The 20,130-nt window shown below is 41.0% G+C and overlaps 1 protein-coding gene across 1 annotated transcript; it reads right to left on the bottom strand.

Moving 5' to 3' along the window:
- Window positions 1–9,265: 9,265 nt before the first annotated feature.
- scara3 (scavenger receptor class A, member 3) lies at window positions 9,266–20,130 on the bottom strand. Its single transcript, XM_061243429.1, has 7 exons — window positions 20,030–20,130; window positions 15,162–15,197; window positions 14,696–14,740; window positions 13,587–13,706; window positions 11,851–11,931; window positions 10,402–11,445; window positions 9,266–10,308 (listed from the first exon to the last, which is right to left on the bottom strand). Exons 1-7 carry the CDS (start codon window positions 20,034–20,036, stop codon window positions 9,881–9,883), a joined length of 1,761 nt encoding a protein of 586 aa, XP_061099413.1. The 5' UTR covers window positions 20,037–20,130; the 3' UTR covers window positions 9,266–9,880.

Below are 20,130 nucleotides of genomic sequence, written 5' to 3'. Positions count from 1 at the left end.
ATGCGAAATTAAGTTTTACTGTGTTCATGTGTTTCATATTTGATTCATATAAACTCTGTTAGAGTTTCATTAAAGCTGGACATTTTACTGTGTAGCATTGACAGATAGCTAGAGGCTGCTGTAACAGTTTCAGATGAGGCCTTTGGGACTTTGCAACTCTCCTGCTGTGACAATAAATACCAATCCTTGCAAAATAACTGCAGGAAAAAGGACTGGCTTTCAACTACAGGTAAGGCCTTTACCACAGGCGCCCTTCTGCTGACCTGGGGTCGCACAGATAAGCCCCCATCTTCACCCTACTGACCTCCAACTCCTCCTACTGACACCAGAAAGAGCCGCTAAGTGAAGCAGTGCCATGCGGTAACCGTAGCCCCATAGGTACTTGACCTTTTGGGACCTTTCTGACCACTGGATAGGTGCATTGCTGGTCACCCGCTGTGCAGGCACATAGTCATCAACATAGTTTTCTACCAGCCACCCGCAGTCAGAGGACAAGGTGTCCTGGGGCCTGGTGGTACATTCATGCCCTCAAAAGAGTACCTCGGGAAGGTGAAAGGGGGGCTGGCATGTCACACAGAGTAGCAGTACATTCTTAACTTTTAGTTTTATTATTTTGGTCCAATAGCTTTTTGAAATAACCACTTCCAAACTATCTCTTCTTTGAAAAGTGGATGGTAATCGCTGTTGCCAAATTAGAATAACATCAAAGCCCATGTCCCAGAAATGAGAACAACAAACTGAAGACTGAAACATTGGCCAGTATGTTTATGATGGCCAAAAGTTGTAAATTGACCTGGAGCGGTTTGGAGAAGTGTCTCAATCCTCACTACACATGTTTAGAATTAGGAGAATTAAATGTGTAATTCTTCTGTTTTCTGCTGCTCAAAGAGAAAGATCATATTTATTTGAGTTTTAATTTGTATATCTTATTATGGCTTTAAAGGAATTGTATCTAAAATGTGAGTGCTTTGCAGAAAATCAGCAACAGATGGATTTTATATCACCTGAGAGACCTAGAAATAACTTAAGAATGAGGATTGTCCATGAGGTCAGTGCTTGTGAAGCAACGTCCAAGATGGTAAAATGATTCTGCATCTGTGTTTTTGTTTGGAGAAGAAGCAATAAATGTGGCTCATCATAGCTTAAAGATCTCTTGAGAGGGTATGAAAGGCTAAATGTTGGGTCCTGAAGAACTGGTGTGACCCATGACCATGACTGGGCTGGTTGATTTGATCCAGAGATATGCTGTAAATTCACAGTCAGCTTTCAAATGTTTATTTTCTTAAAGTGTGAGTCAGGTGTGGATCTGGTCCTGGATACTATTTATTTCTTGCTTTATTGTGTAGTGTCTTTCAAGATTTGACAATTCTGGGATTTTGTGAGAGCTGAAAATGTTTTTGCTCAGGACACTCGCTTTTTAGGATGAGATGTTCTTTTTTATGTAGTCACAGTGATATTACAGGGAGTGTAAATTGTGAGAACTCACTATAAAGCACTATTGTTATGAACTAAATTCAACATTTTCAAGTTCTCCACACTATTTTACGCCAAGCACTGCACCACTAAAATTAGATCGTCTTAACTGCACAAAAACATTTCTCATAGTACCTATAGCATAACATCACTCTCATGTTATGCATCTAAACATTTTGGGGGTAATTTCTACAGCATATGAGTGTTAGTTTCTACTCTATAAATATATTTTTTTTCCCGGTTATGAAAAAAGGTCCACATCCAAAACTTCCAGAACACAGTATGTTCAGCCAATTGCGAGCTCTGCCTGTTAAAGCACATTTCCTTTTGCTCAATTCTGCACGTGCAGGCTTCCAACATCTTGCTCCCAGTTGGAGGCCATTTACTATCCAATAATGGTGTGAAGTGAGTCCATGACACGGTGAGGATCACAGGTCCCCTATGTGTGTGTGTGTGTGTGTGTGTGTGTGCATGTGTGTGTGTATGTGTGTGTGTGTGTGTGTGTGTGTGCATGTGTGTGTGTATGTGTGTGTGTGTGTGTGTGTGTATTTGTGTGCATGTTGTATGTGTGCCTGCATGTGTGTGTGCATGTGTTTGTGCTTGCGTGCGTGTGTGTGCTTTGTGGCGTAGTCCTCTTCCTGTGCCCTGTGTGTTGCCCCTTTGGCCTACATGTGTTGCATCTGCCCCCGCCCCTCCCCCTGCCCCACTGTTACGGTTTAACAAATGAAGCAGCTGCCAACAATGTTTATTCAAGAGGGTATATACAGCCATTAATCACCTGGTCACCTAGAGAAGGCCCCAGCCATCCATTTTAAAACAAGCTGTGCTAAAACTTTATGTCGTCCAAGTATCCTAATGAATGTTAGATGTCATGGGTCACATTTTTCAAGGCAAATAAGTCTGTTATTACTTAACAGCTGAATTCCCTGTTTCAGTATTTGCCATTAACACTGGCTTGTATTCAATTGTTTGATCTTAACTTTGACTTGCAAGTAAACAATGTCATTACACCTATTCTTACATAGTTTTGTGAGTTAGTAATTTGGCAAACTGTGTTTGTAAAGAAAAATAGTTTTCATTAAATTAACAAAATCAAAGTTTTTATGATAAGTGTTATATATGTGATTAACGCTTTATTTCCATACCAGGATGTCTAAAAGTCCTAAGACCTCCTGTCATGTAATAATGGCCTATGTGGTAAAGCAAGCAGTTTGCTTTGACCTTCAGCAGCTTTTTCAAACCACAACCACATGAGCACCAATACATCACCCAGCTATTCACTGTGTGAATGTGATTCTGCAGCTTTTCGCTTGAGGCATCGTTACGTACCAACAGCACATTGCGGCTGAGAGAGAGAGCACTTATCAACAGACAGCGTGGAGCCCATAATATATTCACTGATGTTTATTCAGATCAACAGTACAATAATATGGGATACAGAGCCTTTAAAGTGGCCATTTATGGGTCTGCCACTTCTGTGTGAATGGGGAAAAACATTATCCGCTGTTTAGTCTGTCTTGTAAAAGTAACCTTGAAATTGCATGGATACTGTTGCTCATTTTCAGTGTCAATGCAATTCCAAGTTTACTGTTTTGTAAACTTTACTTTTTTTCCCTCCCTCTGCCCGCTCTGTATACTACGATATTCTCAGTCTAGAGCAGGCACATAGAGAGATGGATGGGCCCTGGGTGCCCAAGCACCTGCCTCATTCAGGGCGACATTAGCTCAGGTGGCAGTCATCTGGCAGTCAGCGGCTTGCAGGTTCGATCCCCGCCTGGGGTCCCTGAGCAAGACACCTAATCCCTAAATGCTCCTGACGAGCTGGTTGGTGCCTTACATGGCAGCCAATCGCCGTTGGTGTGTGAGTGTGTGTATGAATGGGTGAATGAGAAGCGTCAATTGTACCGCGCTATATAAATGCCAACAATTTACCATTCCTGGGCCCTGTCTCTGTATGGCCCTGATGCAGGCAGAGTACAAATTTTGATGTGGGGATATCCAAAAGTTGCCATGTTACCATGTTATTAGGCTACAGGGTTATGGCTTATCCTAGCTTTACACAGAGCTGCTGTTTTCAGAAGTCCTCCTCTGCGCCAAAGACAGACAGCCGAGCTTTAAATACACACTGAATTGGTCCGAAATCTTTTTTTTAATTAGGCACATTTGCTTTTTTAAAATTGTTTTTTCCACTATCTTCAGAGAAAACCTTCGGGTTGATTATCTTATCCTCTTATCCTTTAAATTTCCTGTTCTCTCACTCTCAAAAGCAATGTGTTTTTGTGCACATTTGTTTCCCCATGGCTTGATCTAGTGATTATTAGGGGCTACACGAAGAGCTGTGTCCTGAGGTCATTTCTGTGAGAATGTAAACACATCACACAAATCCGCAAAACAAAGATCGGGTTGTTTTGAAGAAGCTGAAGTGTGTGTTGCAATATTTTTTATTAAAGAAGAATGAATTAGATTTTGGATATTTTCACAGTGAAACACAGTCGCACACATGGTGTGTAAGCAGCCCCGTGGTTAGTTCTGTGGACTATCAAATCAGAGCAATTTTAAAACTGACTTCGTAGGGAACCTAATAAAAGCTAGATTCATACTAATTTGTTGAGACAGTGAAGCCACATAAAGTTGAATGTCATCAAATACGTCTCAGCAGACCAGACGAGAGATGGGAATGGCTTTTAAACAGAGTTTTGTTGAAGCTTTTCTCTGCAATGTTATCATGTTTTCTCAGTTCATTAAATCTACTCTGAGCTTGACATTTATTACATTCATTACAACAACAAACACAACTCAAAGTTTACATATTTCTATATGCCAATGACCAAAGTATTGCATTATTAAACAATCTTTCAGACAACTTCACTGAAACGTGGTCTGGTTGCCTGGGCTACATCTCATGGTAATTCCAGCAGTGAAGCACAAGCATGAGGTTTGTTTCAGCCATTTTGGGACCCATGGCTGTTGCTTGCTTTAAGGAAGAAGAAAAAAACCTCCAGTGAGGCAAACGTCTGCAGCTGGCAGACAGACCTTAAGACCTATTGCCACGCAAAGTCATACTCTTGGCTCACAACCATTCTGGGGCTCTCGCTGGTAGAAGAAGCCATACAGATACTGTAATCATCCAGGCCAAGAAAAACACTGATGCAGGTGAAGCAGGTGAATGTCACTTGAAACCCAGGCTTGACTGACATTCCTGTTACGTAATTCCGCTCTGCATATTCTTTTGTGTGCAGAATTCCAGATGGGACACATGTTTCCACCAACGACCTGTACAACTTAATATACAGCAAAAAATATTGACAAATGATATGATAGTTGGAAAACCAAAAGAGTAATACTTTTTTTTCACTGTACGTATCCTGTGTACCCCTTGTTGCAATTAGGCAACAAGTAATTGCAGTGTTATTACAGCAGTAATGACGGGTTGCTTATAGTGGCTCCCAGCTGACACAGTTTACTTTATGGAAAGCTGTAAACATCTTGTTTGGAAGGCGAGCCAGAGGTTCTGGCTCACCATGGTAAATGACAGACCCAGGTAAACACAGTGCTACAGCTGCTTTAAGAAAGCAACTCAGGATAAGTAATGTTTACAATGAAAATTTCTATTCATTACGTTTGTTTCTCAGATAGGTATGGTGGTATTGTTGGATAGCCTTCTGCTGAGCTTTTGGTTTCAAATGCTGCTGAGTTGTTTGCTTTAAAAATAAAAAACCTGTGTGCTAACCACTTGCTTTCTGTGTGCCTCAGCATATTGCAATTAGGACCAGGGGGCAGACTGAATGAAGGTCATTTCATGTCAAACTTCCAAGTTGCAAAATGTAAAAATAAAAGCCAAGATCACTTTAAAAATATGCTGTATTTCCTCTTGACTCTGAAAATATGCAAGTATAGGAACTGTTATCTTGCCCTTCCCTGTGGAGTCAATTACATGATGATGAAGAACACACAGACAACTTCTCTACTACAATGCGCAAGGGAGAGAACAAACACAGAGTATTCGGGCAGGCTGGTCTGAGAATATCTCTCCAGACTTCAGGGTATGGATTGCTTAAGTACAGTCTGGTCATAGGCTGATTTCAATCAAAAAGTTGGGAAATGGCTGGTCAGAGGCAAGTGGTCTCGCCTCTCCGTGGGGAACCCTGATGGAGCCGTTTACCAAAGATGTGTGACATCCCCTGCTGCAGACACTATTGTCTTATAGTGTTATACAGAGACAGACAAATTACAGAAAATAGATGTATCAGCTATTGGTGATACGAAAGCTAGAAACAGTAAAACTGGGAACCTATCAGTAAAAATTAAACTATGTACTGTATATAAAAAGAGCAAGTACCTGACGGAAAAGAGCAAGTGCCTGGCGTACTTATTTTTCAAGTTTCAAGCAAGAAATCTGTGAAGTAAGAGGGCGTTGCGTTTTTGCTCTCGTGAAAAACACAATGTTTGCCAGAATAAACTGGGCCAGATGTTCAGAAAGGAACCAATGCCAAGCTTCCCTTCTCCAGGTGGAATACATTTTGTGCACGTATTTTCTCGCTCCCTCAGTTAGTAAAACATCTGTTGTAAGGTAATGCTTACCCCCCAAAATGTCACAGTGTCCTTGACAATATGAGCGCAGCAACTTAGACACATTGTGGTTTTATATTACCTGTAACGTGACTTTCATAGCTCTCAAGATCATATGTTAAGTATTAATTCATACCTGTAGTTCATCGGGTCAAAGGGGAGAACAGGTCTACCTGCAGCGGTTACCCATAGCTAAAGTTTTGGCATGAATGTTATATACATTTGACTTGTTTAGACTAAGCCATGACTTCTCAAAATTTCTCGTTGTCAACTTTTTATCATTACGGCTTAAAGGAATAGTTCACATACTGGGTTTGTTCACTTTTGATATTATTTCAGTTTTAGTTCAGTTTTTTTGTGTGAGATGATGGTTACTATAGATACTCACAGTGATAAGCGGCTTACAGTGATTTGATACTTTTCGAGACTTCTTGATGGATTTACTTTGTCAGGTATCATGGCAGCTTGTATCAAAAGACTGATTCCAGAGGCTACACATGTAACATATAAATATTATACCATTCACTCACAATTATAATGTGACAGCTGAACGCAAACCATCTGACCTGGCTTCACGTTGACTACAGTGGAACCTGAGAAAATGAACTTGTCAGTTAATCCTCCAGAGATGGAAAACAGGTTGAGGTACTTGGAGCTTCCTTACAGGGCAGGAAGTAGACATCTTGACTCATTATCTGTGGTACAGCTTTCCAACTCAGTTGAGCAATAGAAACTGAGTACATATCCATATCATCTTTATAGAGTACACAGGAGTACTCTATAATAGTCTTACATTTCTTAGAGTGAAGTATACTTCTTTTAGCCCTTTCCTCCCAATGTACATAAAAGGCATGTTTTTGCCTGATTGCAATGCTTTTAAACAAAGTTTTTTTTATCATTGTGCGCAACTGGCTAAGATGCAGCGGACTTGCAGTTGCAGTTTGCTGCAGTTGCACACTGAGGACCGGGGTTCGATTCCTGGTCCTGCCAAAAGCCAAGTTTGGCCGGCTCACATGGAGCAGCATAATTGGCTCGCTACTCCAGAGGGAGGGACTTGGCAGGGTTAGCTGATCGGCACACAATAGAGCACCTTGGGCGCCTCGGAATCACGGAAGACGAGCATGAGACGAGACGGCTTGAAGAAGGTGTGCCGCTCTCCTTCGGGTGGCCAAGGGACGGGGTGTGGGCCGTGTATCTAATACCAGCTCTAATTGAATCAGACGGGGTACAATTGGCTACCAAACTGGGAGAAAAGGGGAAAAATCTGAAATAAATTAATAAAAAATTTTAAGTATCTAAAGTATCACAACCAATGAAATATGAGAGGAATTATGCATGGTACACACATAATGCAACGGTTATTTTACCATTAGTAAAATACTGTGGAAAGACAAGGCATACATCGAGGCATCAATACATTTAATATTGGGTTGTTTCTTGAACATTGACATGGTTGAAATAATTGATATCCTAGTTGTAGATGTCCTCCTCTACAGCTTGCTTGCAGACACAGTGTGGCCTAACCCAGTTGCTCAGACATGCCAAAATTATCTGCTGTATCCACAACTGATTGTCCTACTTGTAAAAAAAAATGCCTAAATCCATTACTTGGTTCCTGACAAGGCAATGTTAAGCACCTGCATAAATGTCCAGAACTTTACACACTGCAGTGGTTAAAGCTATGACATTTACTCCGTACATCTGTACATATTTCTGCTCATGATATAAAGTGAAAATGGCAGAAGGCATTTCTAAAAGCATACACTGTAAAATGAAATAACAAATGTGCAAAACAGAGAAAGGACCTGTGTTTCATTATAAGCCCATACGGCTTGATCACAAGGGAAAGAGTCTGCAGTATTTCTGTGTTTCGAATTAATCATAATCAAGCTCTCTGCGGTGAAAATACGAATGAAGTGTAATTCCTCTGGAACAGCGATGGTCCATTCTGGTTCAATTAACAGAATGTGATTCTTTCTGACAAGTAATTTCCTGTAATCGTTTATGTTGTGAAGCTCTTGAATAAATGCAGCTAGCTAAAATAAAGGATTAAACTTGGAATCGCGTCATAATTACCAATGTATCCTGAATGACATTACTAACATTATGCTGAACTACTGTATAATACAGAATTCGGATTTAAGTTTACACATGACAAAGTAGTTTATCTGCTGTAGCTTATGTTAAAACGATCAGAATCATAATCCTTTTAAATATCAAAATTTAACACAATGCGATTTGCCGATGTTGTGTACTTGGTCATGATCCTCATCCAATGATATACATAGATAACAATGCGGTGTTCCCAAGATTTTATGTTTCGAATCAACTCAAGATCATTATCTATGCATGGATGTACAATGTGGGTAGATGAGAATAATTGCATTTATTGAACATGTATGCAAACCAGTTGCATTTTACAGAGAAACAGGTCTACATCACATTTAATTCTGACATTTTTGTTCGTATTTGTATTAGATATATATTTTATTGAAATCTAGTTGCAAAAACGTAACAATTGATCATATAATATCCTTAATTAAGTGCAAGGAGATTTGTATTAATGACATTTTGACTGAGAGTTCCCACACTGTAGAATCTTTATAGAGACCCAATGCATGGAAAATAGAGAAAACAACCATGGAAACATACATATACACCCGATATGTATTGGAGTACACAGCAATTAAACTCCAAATGAAGTAATAACATTTGACTATAAAGTATATTAAGCTAACAAATGGTTATTATTCCTAAGAAGTTTATTCAGTGTCACTGAATAAAGGCAATTTTTGTACCAAACCCTGTAAAGTACTAATTATTCAGGTCACACATACTGTATCAGGGACCTGTTTTACAAAGCAGGACTAATGAACTGGCTGGGTAACTGCACTGAGTAAAACACAGGACCCTGGACTGAAGTGAAACGCAGCACAGTTCAGTTATCCAGTAATCCTGCTTCGTGAAATACCCCCAGATATCGTGTTTTGAGCCACATGGTACACATTTCTCTATGACTCCGACAGGAGCCACCAGAGGTCAAAATGTAATTAGGTTCCTAAATAAGTTCATTAATTCAGAGTACCTGCTCTGAAATATTTGTAGCAAACCCAATGGAATATACACCGTGGAGTACATATCATACGTTGTCATAGGCATTAAATTGCCATCAAAGTCATGTGTCAAAGGATATCCTTACAAACAATAGGAAAACAAACCAATATTTATCGGTTCCTTTATTTTTGAAAAGTGCACAATTTTACTGTAAACTGAAACCTTTATAAAACACCCATGCATGTGCTTCATGGCATCTTCAAACCTTTGATTTACTGCAGTGACAGATTACATGTTTATATTGCATGTAGCAAGGTTCAATTCAGTGGCTAAAATGAGGCATGGCTTTAGTTGCCTTGTGCATTCTCTCTTCTCAGTTTCTTGGTCATTTATTTTTTCCCCAATATGACCCCCTTTTCTCAATGTTTTCCCTGAACATTCTTTAAGTGGGAAATAAAACACAGACCACATTTGTTCCTTTCCTTTGAACCTTCTGAATGGAAGCCATATTTACAACCCCGGGGTGAGGAGATACTGATAAGAGTCGACCCATTAAGGACAGGGTGGAGTGAGTGCAACAGATTGAATGTGAATGTTTCCAGTCGATAATCCATGCCACAAACAGCCACGATTCGCCCTGGTGCAAGAATGAGGATGAGGGGCGTCATGCAAGTCAGATGCTTGCGCCATTTGGCTTCTGACAAGGGAGATATGGTCCAGCTCAAGAGAGATGTGGTCCAGCTCAAGAGAGATGTGGTCCAGCTCAAGGGAGATGTGGTCCAGCTCAAGACCTGGGAGTGGACTCCCCAGCAGGTCCTTCAGGACCACGTGGGCCAGGAGGACCAGGCATTCCTCTGGGCCCAAGTAGTCCAGGCATGCCCGGGAGTCCTGGCTGTCCCTGTATTCCCACTGGACCTTTGGGCCCAGACAATCCATCCTTACCTGCAACTCCTATATCACCTTTCTGACCTTTTTCCCCTCGAGGGCCTGGTTGCCCTAAAGACCCCTTGGCTCCTTTAATGCCCGGACCGCCTTTAAATCCTGAGGCTCCAGATAAACCTATACTTCCCTTAGGACCAATAGAGCCCTTTTCACCTTGAGTTCCACGGTTCCCCAAAAGTCCTCTGTCCCCTTTGGGTCCGGTCAAGCCAACCGGCCCCTTGGCTCCAGTCTCTCCTTTGAACCCTTTTAGACCAGGTGGCCCTGGTGCACCTGGAAAAAGAAGAGAAGTATGAGACTGAAGTACAGGCTTAAGGTCTGAACAAAATATACGTGCGGGCAACGCGGTGACCTTTAATCTGTTACCTTTCAAAATGGTGAAGTTCTGAATGAGCTGAGCATGGTGAGTGTCCACCAGCTTCATTTCCTCCATGACCATGGAGAGGTTCCTCACGTCGACGTCCACCCGCACACTAAGGAGCATGTACTGCTGCCGAAGGTTCTCTGCCAGGTGTAGGAGCAGCACGGCTGTGCTGTTTAGGCCATGCAGATCCTCTGTGTGGCTGCCCAGCCGGGCCTGGCAGGAGGAACTCTCTATGTTGATGTATTTGTACATGCTCTGCACGTGGTTGACTGTGGCGTTGATGCTGGAGGAGATGGTGTCTATCTCAAGTTCCAGAGAGTTCATCCTGGCCTCCAGCGTCACGAACCTTTCGCCTGTCCTGTTTTCATAGTACTTGGAGTGGTACCTGAGGTCATGCATGTTCTCATCATGCTCATCCATGAAGGAGGTCACGTTGTCAAGCTGCATCTGCAAGCTCATGACCTGCAGGGTGAGATCGTGCACCATCTCAGAACTCAAGCTGATCCTCTGGTGTGTGATGGACATGCCAGTTTGGATGCTCCTGACGGCCTGACTGGTGGTGCTAGAATTGGACTTTAGAGATCCCAGCACCTTGCTGTAGTTCTGCCAGTCTGTTGTAATTTTTTGCAAGACCATAGTTTCTTCATCTGCCTTTCTCTGAAGTGTATCCATCCATACTGCATTGAGGCCAATGGTGGTGTTGACCTGTTGGACAGTAGCTTTTAGGTTGTACTGATCTTGAACAAGAGACTTCATGGCCTCATCTGTTTCAGTGATGACTACCTTCCAGCCATTCACTTGATCTAAGTATCTCTCCAAGGACTGATTGATCAGCTTAATGGACATAGAATAATTCTGACTGTCCCTCGTCAATCGGCTGTTGGAGGTGGTTAGACGCTGCTGTGTTTCAGAGGCTTGATGTAGTGTCTGCTCCTGACCCAGAATCATCTTTTGAATTTCTTCAAACTCTTTTTTCAGCCTGGAGACTTCTTCCCCCAAGTGTGAGACATCAAAACAGTTGGAGCAGTTGCTCGTAGAACTCAGATCTACAAGGTGGACAGCAACATTAGCCAAAATACACTCCATCATTCAGAAACCTGCCTCCCACACAGTATCAAGTTGCATACATATTTTAGAGGGGAAAAAATCCAAATAGTTGCTCACTGTAAAGAGAATGTGATGCTATTTGAAATATTTCACTCTTAGGGCACCCAGCAGGATGTGTGCCGTGAGAGGTCATGAACCATGAATAACATTTGACCCTTTTACTTTACGCTTGCTGGTCTAGCAGCCGTGATATTACACTTGGTGAGAGACCCATTTTTCACAAAAACAGCCTTTTGCCCCTGAGTAATACAGAACATTTCCCTACGTTAATGCTTGTTTCACTAGCTGTACATTTTGTTTTACTGACAGAGACATGTAGAGCATGCATGTAATTATTACATTACCTTGCATACTTTCCTGGACCTTGATGATCTTTTTGTGGTGAAATGATTCCTCTTCTGATAAGTAGTCAACCTTTCTAAATACTGAAATAAAACAGTTAAGTGTAAGCAAGTGACTGCAGTGTGATGTGCCATACAGTGCATTATTTTGTGGGCAATATGGCTTTAATTTCTGGAGACTTTGGTAGCCAAGATTAATGTGGCCTTGAACACAGATGTGACTGCAGTCTGAATCATAATGGATAAAGGAGACTTTCACATGTCTTTTTAGGCCACCTTGATAAGAATAATTCCATGGATAATTCTATGTACAGTACCACCTAGTATGTAAATGGTAATGGTAAATGGACTGCATTTATATAGCGCTTTTTTCCAAAGCACTTTACAATTAACGGCACTCATTTGCCCATTCACACACGCAATCACACACCAAAGGTGAAAGGCTACCATACAAGGTACCAATCAGCTCCTTGGGGGACACTTTGACACATCCAGGGCAGGGGATTGTCGGACAGTATTCCGACAACCACTCTTACCTCCTGAGCTCCATATGTATTTTGTTTAGCATAAAGGCTGAAGTTGAAGTTGAATTTCATGTAATATTTATCTTAAACCTGATTGTTATATAACGGGACATTTTTTTTGGAGAATGTAAAACAGATGTGTGAGATGACATGGAAACTTCAACAAAGCAAATATTTATGAGACCACTGTTTTTGGAGGGGGGCTTTGTGACCAACCAAATATTTCAGAATTTCAAAAAAATATATGGTTTATGGTGCTCTGTTCTTGTTTTGTTTCAGCAAAATGTACTGTGTTCAGCTTTGTGTACTGACAAAACATGGTAATAAAACCTGAAGGCACTTCTGAACTGGGATTTTAAACCTCAAATAAATGCTGAGCTATTTATTTCCAGCATGAATTTATGGCTGTAAAACAGCAGAATAAAAGTTTACTGGCTGTACACTCTGACACATTTGTCTGGAGAGACCCAGCAGGGTAACGTGCTTTCTGCTATCAGCCTCTTTGTGAATTAACCTTAGGCTCTAAAATGAGTTTCTCACAGATTTTTCATATTAAAAAAAAAACAAAAAAAACGAGTAATTTGGGAGACAATAAGAAGGCGACAGACTACGTGTCAAAAAAATGTTATGACAATATTTCAACTGCTGGGCTCAATTCGACCCCAAACATAAAACCGGTCATAAAATCTTAACATAGTAGGAGGGTTAAGTAGCTCTCAGGCTTGCTCATCCACCAGAACAGCTACTGTATTTTAGTGGAGTTCATGCAGTCAAGCAGAGATATGATACTGACTGGAAAGATATGGGGTCAAAGGTGGTCTGGAAGGTTTCTTGTATAACTGGGCCCCTGTGTTTACCTAGTCCTAAATCCTGGAGTCTTGGTTTTTATTTATTTTTTTCCCATGTTTTATTTGAATCAAAAGAGTGTAAATCTGCAGCCCCCCAGGACAGTAGGGCAGGATTCCAACTTACAAGTAGACTTCCCAGACTCCTAAGACTTCTATTAGATTGAGTCTACTGTTGGATTCCTGCAGGTGTTCCTACTGCCTGTAGTCTAATTGCTACATGTAAAATTGTTTTCACATTGTACTCCGTTCTTCCGTGTGCAACAGATGTTATTAAGGGCGACATGAGTTCTCCAGCAGAACTGAAGTCGTGAAACACATCGTAAACAGGTCTGGGTGGTGTGAAGGTTTCATGGCAGAGTAGACTCACCCAATGATGCCAGAACGGCCACCGCTATGATAAGAAAAGCGAAAATGCCATAGAGCACTTTGACGGCCAGCTGGAGAGAGTGTGCCCGCTGACACTTAACACAGCCACCACGGGTCCTCCCTGTGAACACAACACAGTCCTCTCTCACATAGTGTCAGGGGAGTAACGCATGCTGCGATTCTCATACTATCACATGTACATTATTCGGAATGGAATATTTGATCCAGATTCAGCTGACAATGTCAACTGCAGCTTTGCGTTACGTGTGATATTGTGTGGTTGGCAAGACAAATGAGTGAATTACTGTGAATAAGGTGTTGACACAAACACGCACGGGAACAAAGACACAGGAACACAAGCAGTCTCACACATGCACAGACACACACACACACACACACACATAGATGCGCACATGCTTGCACGCACGCATGCACACACACAAAGCGAAATAACAAGTTTGATGTTGGAAGCATTCATTTTCATGTGAGGAATGGCATGGAAAGGATGATTGTAAACGGCTTTTTGGAAGACATAATATTTCAGGGGCTGGTCTGTATTTCCTTGAAGGATCTCCAATGCAATTACTTTGCAGGCAAGTATTTTATTAGGACCTTTATAATTTCTCAAAAGTCAAAATATATCATTGGAAAAACATGATCATATTTTCCCTGGCTCCTGGGAACTGTGGGAACGTTTTGTAGAGGTTTAGTATTCATTGAAAGCCAAATGTCCAGGATTCCCAGTTCAGCATTCCCAGTCCCGGGTCTTAACAGGCTCTGGGCCACAGGCCTTAAAGCCAGTCATAAGTCCAACAACAAAATGTTGCTGTGACCAATGACGTGCAATGGAGGTCGTTGGTCGCAGGGGGACACAGGAGTGCGCTGAAACGTTTTTTTGCTAAGGACAAGGACCACAGTCTACATTGGGCGACAACAGAATACTCATGAACATTCTGCTATTTCAGTCGAGCGACACTCTGTCGCTGGACTATGAACTGGCCTTTAGTCAGTTTAAAAACTGGACCCATACATTCAAAAGAGAGAATGGATGCTCAATGCAATGCACAGATGGAGTAGCCTGAAGTTTAGCCTGACGAGTACTTTCCTCACCTCTGAATGAGGGCATTTCTTCCTCTTCTCCTGTAAGATCCTCCTCTGCAAAAAACAAAGACTGAGACTGAGCCGGAAAACAAAGGAAGCTGCACACGGTAATATAGCATTACATAATATATGTTTCTGAGGCTTCTACAATATCATTGTCACACAGCATACTGTAAATTACGGCTCTGGGTTAAATCCTGGTTAAATCAGAGCAAATCTCCACTTTATGAATGTGAACTGAATGCTGGTGCTGTATTTATTTAGATAATTTGCTTCCCGTTGGAAAACAGCGCAATGCAAACATACTAGCAAATGTCATGTCAGTACGAGTACAGGAAGCGAGAACAAGGATTTTTATAATCTGCATGTACAAAATAAGAATCATATTTATTTTCTATCCAAAAATACCATCTCGTAATGTGCATGTGTGTACTTAATTAGGCGAAACAAACAACATCTCTCAATCTTTTCCAACCTTTAAAGAGCTGGTTCTCATATCCACAGAAGTTGTCTGGAAAAAAAAAAGCAGAAAACATATACATGATGAACAAACGAATCAAGGGTCATGGAATGAAATATACAGCTAGGGGAAAACTCCAGCTTTATTAGCAAGGTCATAAATCACTCAACCACAGACTCGTAATACAATACAACTTAGCCAGTCACAGCACTCTCGAACCAAGAGACACAAAACATACTATGCAGAAGACGCCTTTCAAACGTGAAATCATTTTTTTGGCAAAGCCCCGAGATTTACATAATTACACGGAGCGGAGACAAATATTTGACTCCTTTTTCTGGATGGAAAGAGTGCAATGGAAAGGATGTGTATGCAGTCTGATAAATGGTCCCTTGGTGACTGCATTAGAATTTCTGGCGGAGGTCGCAATGTGTGCGTCGCTAGGCTAGTCTGCTGTAAGGCCATTTCTCCTGGTTCCAGCTCTTTATGGAGGTCCAAAGGCGCACTCAGCAGACTGGCTCCACGGAGGACTCAAGTGTGGATTATACACTGGAATGGGTACAACAATAACAGCTCTGGCAATGAGCAGTCTAACCCCAATCAATGTTTCATGAGCTTATTTGCACAGAATCTGGAATTATACCAAGATACTTTCTTTCCTGGGAAAAGTACCGTGCCATAAAAATAATGCATTTTATAACGCTTTCTACTGATTTGATGATGTCACCAGTTGTTAAGCCTACTCGTACCTCTGTGTTATGCTAGCATGTACAAGTGTGTCTGAGGAAAATGGCAGTGAAAACTTTGATTCAGTATTGGTATAGTTAGGACAGGGCCTGAACATCAGCCAAAAGTTGAAAAAATACAATGCATGCTCCAAAGAGCCTTGATCTGTTTTTGAGTGCTTTTATTATGCTTGTTTCTTTGATCCCAACACTGGAGGATTATTCATAATAAATGTATTTTCTTGATTCACACAATAAGTGATGATAAAAACCTTGCAATTTATGGTCGCATAGTAAAATACACACATGGATAAGCACAAGCATGCATGCACTTACACAAACATAGGTCATTGCATATGCTCACACAGGAGAAACAGCATCGCCAAACACTTCCCCCATAGAGCCATATTCTCATTTTAACTACAAAAAAAAAAGTATATTGTTCCAATATACCTGTACTTTTCCAACTGAATCTCCATGGGCTAGCACATGTTTTTGTGGCCGGAAAGAACAATATTCTCGGGGGCGAGGATGTTTATGTGCACTCGCTGAGAGAGCAGAGTCAGGCTTGAGAAGCCGGCCTGAAAAGGTGCTGGGCCAGACAGAGGTGTTGGAATGTGAGTATACCAACTCCATCTGCAGCTGGCTGCTCTGTTTCTCAGTTTGCCTTTCCCAGCCAGCAATGCAGGTGGCTTGCGGCAGCAGCCAGAGCCTGCCCGTTAGTACAGACAGAGGGGGAACCTCCCCACAGGCCCCTCATAGCAGGCAGGAAACCGCCATTACTGTTGCCAGGCCAACATAACAGTCATTGTAATGGGGACCTAATACTGACCAATGTCACATGTTGTCACAATTGCAACATTTTAAATTTGGTGAGTTCTTTTTTCAGTTTGGTGAGTTAGTTTTTCAGTTTGGTTAGTTAGTTTTTCAGTTTGGTGACTTAGTTTAAGAATACTTAATCTCTACCTTTTGTTGCATATTGGAATAATAAAGTAATCCTTTGACAGTCTACTATGGTACAGATCACACATGTTTTTGGATAAGAGGTTTTTAGCACTTAATGGAAACAGATGTGGTGTATCTCACATTAAACATCCCACACACAAAAAACATCTAAATACATTTGACTATTTCAGTGGGCTTTCATAGCTTTTGTTTATAAATTGGCAAGGACAATGGACATTGTGGAATTAAATCATGATGCCATTTTTCATAAATGATATAAGCCGTAAAGTTCACAAAATGGCGAGTCGTCATATTCCAGCGCAGCCCACTGGGACCTTGTGTTGAAATCTCAGACACACTGTAAATATTCTCAGAAAGTGTTTAAACCCAGACCATAAAGTGGGAGCATGCAAGGGTAACCATGGTGACAGATGTGTTTTTTTAAGGATTATTGTACAACGCGAGTTTGTGAAAGGACAAACACATCACAAGGGTGAGAGTGAAAGGAAAGCTGACTCTAAAAGAAAAGTGCCAATGATATCCATCTGTGTCCATTCCCTGTTGTTTGACACTACACTGCCACCCATCCAAACAAAGTTACAGTTCAGCTAGAATGCCTCATTTCAGCACAGAAGACCAGCAATTGTGTTTCTGACTACCTTGGGGTCTACTCAACACAACAGCTGATATGGCTGTAACTGCAGCCATATGTGGACCTCACTAGGAAAACTGCTTTCAGTAAGAGGAGCTGGCCAATTTATTTGTCTCACTTTTGGCAATAATGAAAGGTGAGGGATAATCATTGCAAATGCCTAGCCTCAGTGAAGCAAGATAAAATTGATACAGTCATGGCTTTTTGGAGTCAGAGATCATTTTGGAATCTGGCATCATACCATATCTTTTATGTGTTTCTACATTTTTGTAGAATGTGTGGAGAAAATGGGACCAACTTTGGAGCAGTCACTGGAGTAGTCAAAAATGTTATCTAAGACTACTAGCAACTACTAGCCAAAGGCAAAACTACAGGCTGACCTGTAACCTTTCTTTTATCAAGAAAACTGTGCTTGATGTGGGATTTATAATTTGTTTACTCCTATGGGAGACTGGCATGATGACTTTCCTGCTGGAGATTTCTAAAGTTTGGACAATAGTTAGACTGTCTCAGTCTGACTAACCTCCTGAGCCAACCCTAACACAGTCATTTTTCGGGAAATGAATAGGAAGTACTGCACCAGACCAGGAAGTTCACCCTCTCCATGTTCAGCTGATGGATTGAGGTAATCAAGAGAAACCTTGGCAGACAGGTGTTGAGCTGAGTCTGGGAACTGAGAGGGCGTGACTGACCATTTCAAAATTAAGTTCTGCGTTTGGCATGAAGAGCTATGAACGGTATTCCAAGGGAAGACTTTGTTATGGACAAATCCTTCATGACTGTGTGTAATGGAGTAACAGGGCATTCCCCATAACCATCAAACAGGAAATGTTCTGAACTGTGAACAAATAATATCGTTATACTGAGGTAAATTTTGGGTTTTGGCAACAGTAAGTCTCAGATCACCACAATACAGACAGTAAGTCTGAACACAGAATTACATTGAACAAGAGAATGAAATCCCATACTCTGACTCAAGGAAATCCACAGTGTTTGTCTAATGTTTTCTGCTGACTCCTGACCTGCTGGCTAAGGAAGTACATGTTGTGTGAATTTGTTTGGTTTTAACTGATCTTTTGTCGCTGACCTCACTCTAATAGCTTCTGGTACTTGTGAACAGCTTGGCTAAACAATGTGTCCGATATCTACAGCTATCTACAGCCATTCACTGTCTAATTCCAGGGTAAACAGGCAGAACATGAATAAGAAAACAATAAATGACATCCAAACAGTAAAAAACATTCATTCACAGGGCAAAATGGCAGTGTTCCATTTGTAATAAAGTAGAGTGCATTCATCCTCAAGGTTTTTTTGAGATTAAAACTCAAAACCCTGTCTGAGGCATATATTAAATTTGGAACATTTGAGAGCCAAGGAAACCCCAACTGTATGTAATAAAGACAAGCAGCCTTGAATTCCTGTTGAGGCTCAACTGTTTTAAATACACTCACGCGGGAATGTGCGGTTCCAATCGAAGTGGTGTCACGCCAGGAATGTGTTGATCAGGCCTGCCTGTCTCTGAAGCTATACAGAACCGATTTTAGGCCTTCTTATAGTGTGGTTCTGTGGTGTAACCAGAGTTCTGACATGAAATGAAACCTCTTGCTGTCACATGCAATCTAAGCACCTCCTAGAAAGAGTCGTAAAACATGTCTGTTTTGTTTTGGTACCCACAACTGTTCTTGTTATCCTTTTTTAAAGTGTTTATTCTGTAATTTCCTTGCATTCTTGGGGAAATAATCACAGAAATGGTATTCTATTTGTACTCCCTGGTCCTGGAAAGACACTTAACCTATCTGTGAAATCTATAGTATAAAATCTCTGATGTTGCCTGTGACAATGTTTTTACTTGACTCAAATGGATTGGATGTCATCAAACTAGCCTCTGTCTGTCATGGGAATCTATTTCTCCAAGTACAGTACTGTGTTTCAGCCACACACCTGCAGCTCATAACAATGATGTCAACCTATAGTTCCTTTACTTGTATTCGTGTATTGGTGTTTCACTCAAAACAATGTTGTCGTTATGAAAATTTCAAGCTTAAAACAGGTTTTACTCAGGGACCCCTTTCCCACGAGTGTTCCTCATAAATACTTTAACATTTTACTTTAACGACAACCTCTCTGGTTAATACCACATCTCGATGCTAACCAGTTTTTTATTCCCTGGGGTACACTCAATGTTTCCGTTTCTAAGTCATTCAACATTGATTCAATTACAAAGCTTTAAATATGTTCCTTTTGATGTAATACCCATAAACTAATTTAAGGTAACCCAAAGCAAATATACGTTTTGCGTAACTGACATTCTGAACCAGGCAGGATTCATATTAAAGTACAGGATGTCTCGTGTCCAAAATCAATAAACCAACGTTTTTCCTGGATTCTCAGAGGTACACTTTTAAAAGGGAGCTGCCTGCACGTTTAGGTGCATGTGCACCATCATGTTCTGTACGTGATATACATTTTTCATTGGTGGCATTTTTCAATGGATTTGCAGTCAAATGTATCACTTGGATTCTGCATAATGTAAAACATCAATCATGAGACAAACCCCTTACCTTTCATGATGTTACTTCAAAACAACTTATTTTCAGACGTAAAAAAAATACCTAGAATGAACAGAGGAATCTCCCTCAAAATATCTTGACCGAAGTAAAGG

The sequence above is a fragment of the Conger conger genome, chromosome 5 (genome assembly GCF_963514075.1).
Source record: "Conger conger chromosome 5, fConCon1.1, whole genome shotgun sequence".
Classification (NCBI taxonomy): Eukaryota; Metazoa; Chordata; class Actinopteri; order Anguilliformes; family Congridae; genus Conger; species Conger conger.
The sequence above is the reverse complement of the archived record's forward strand: the minus strand, read 5'-3'. Positions and strand labels throughout refer to the sequence as shown.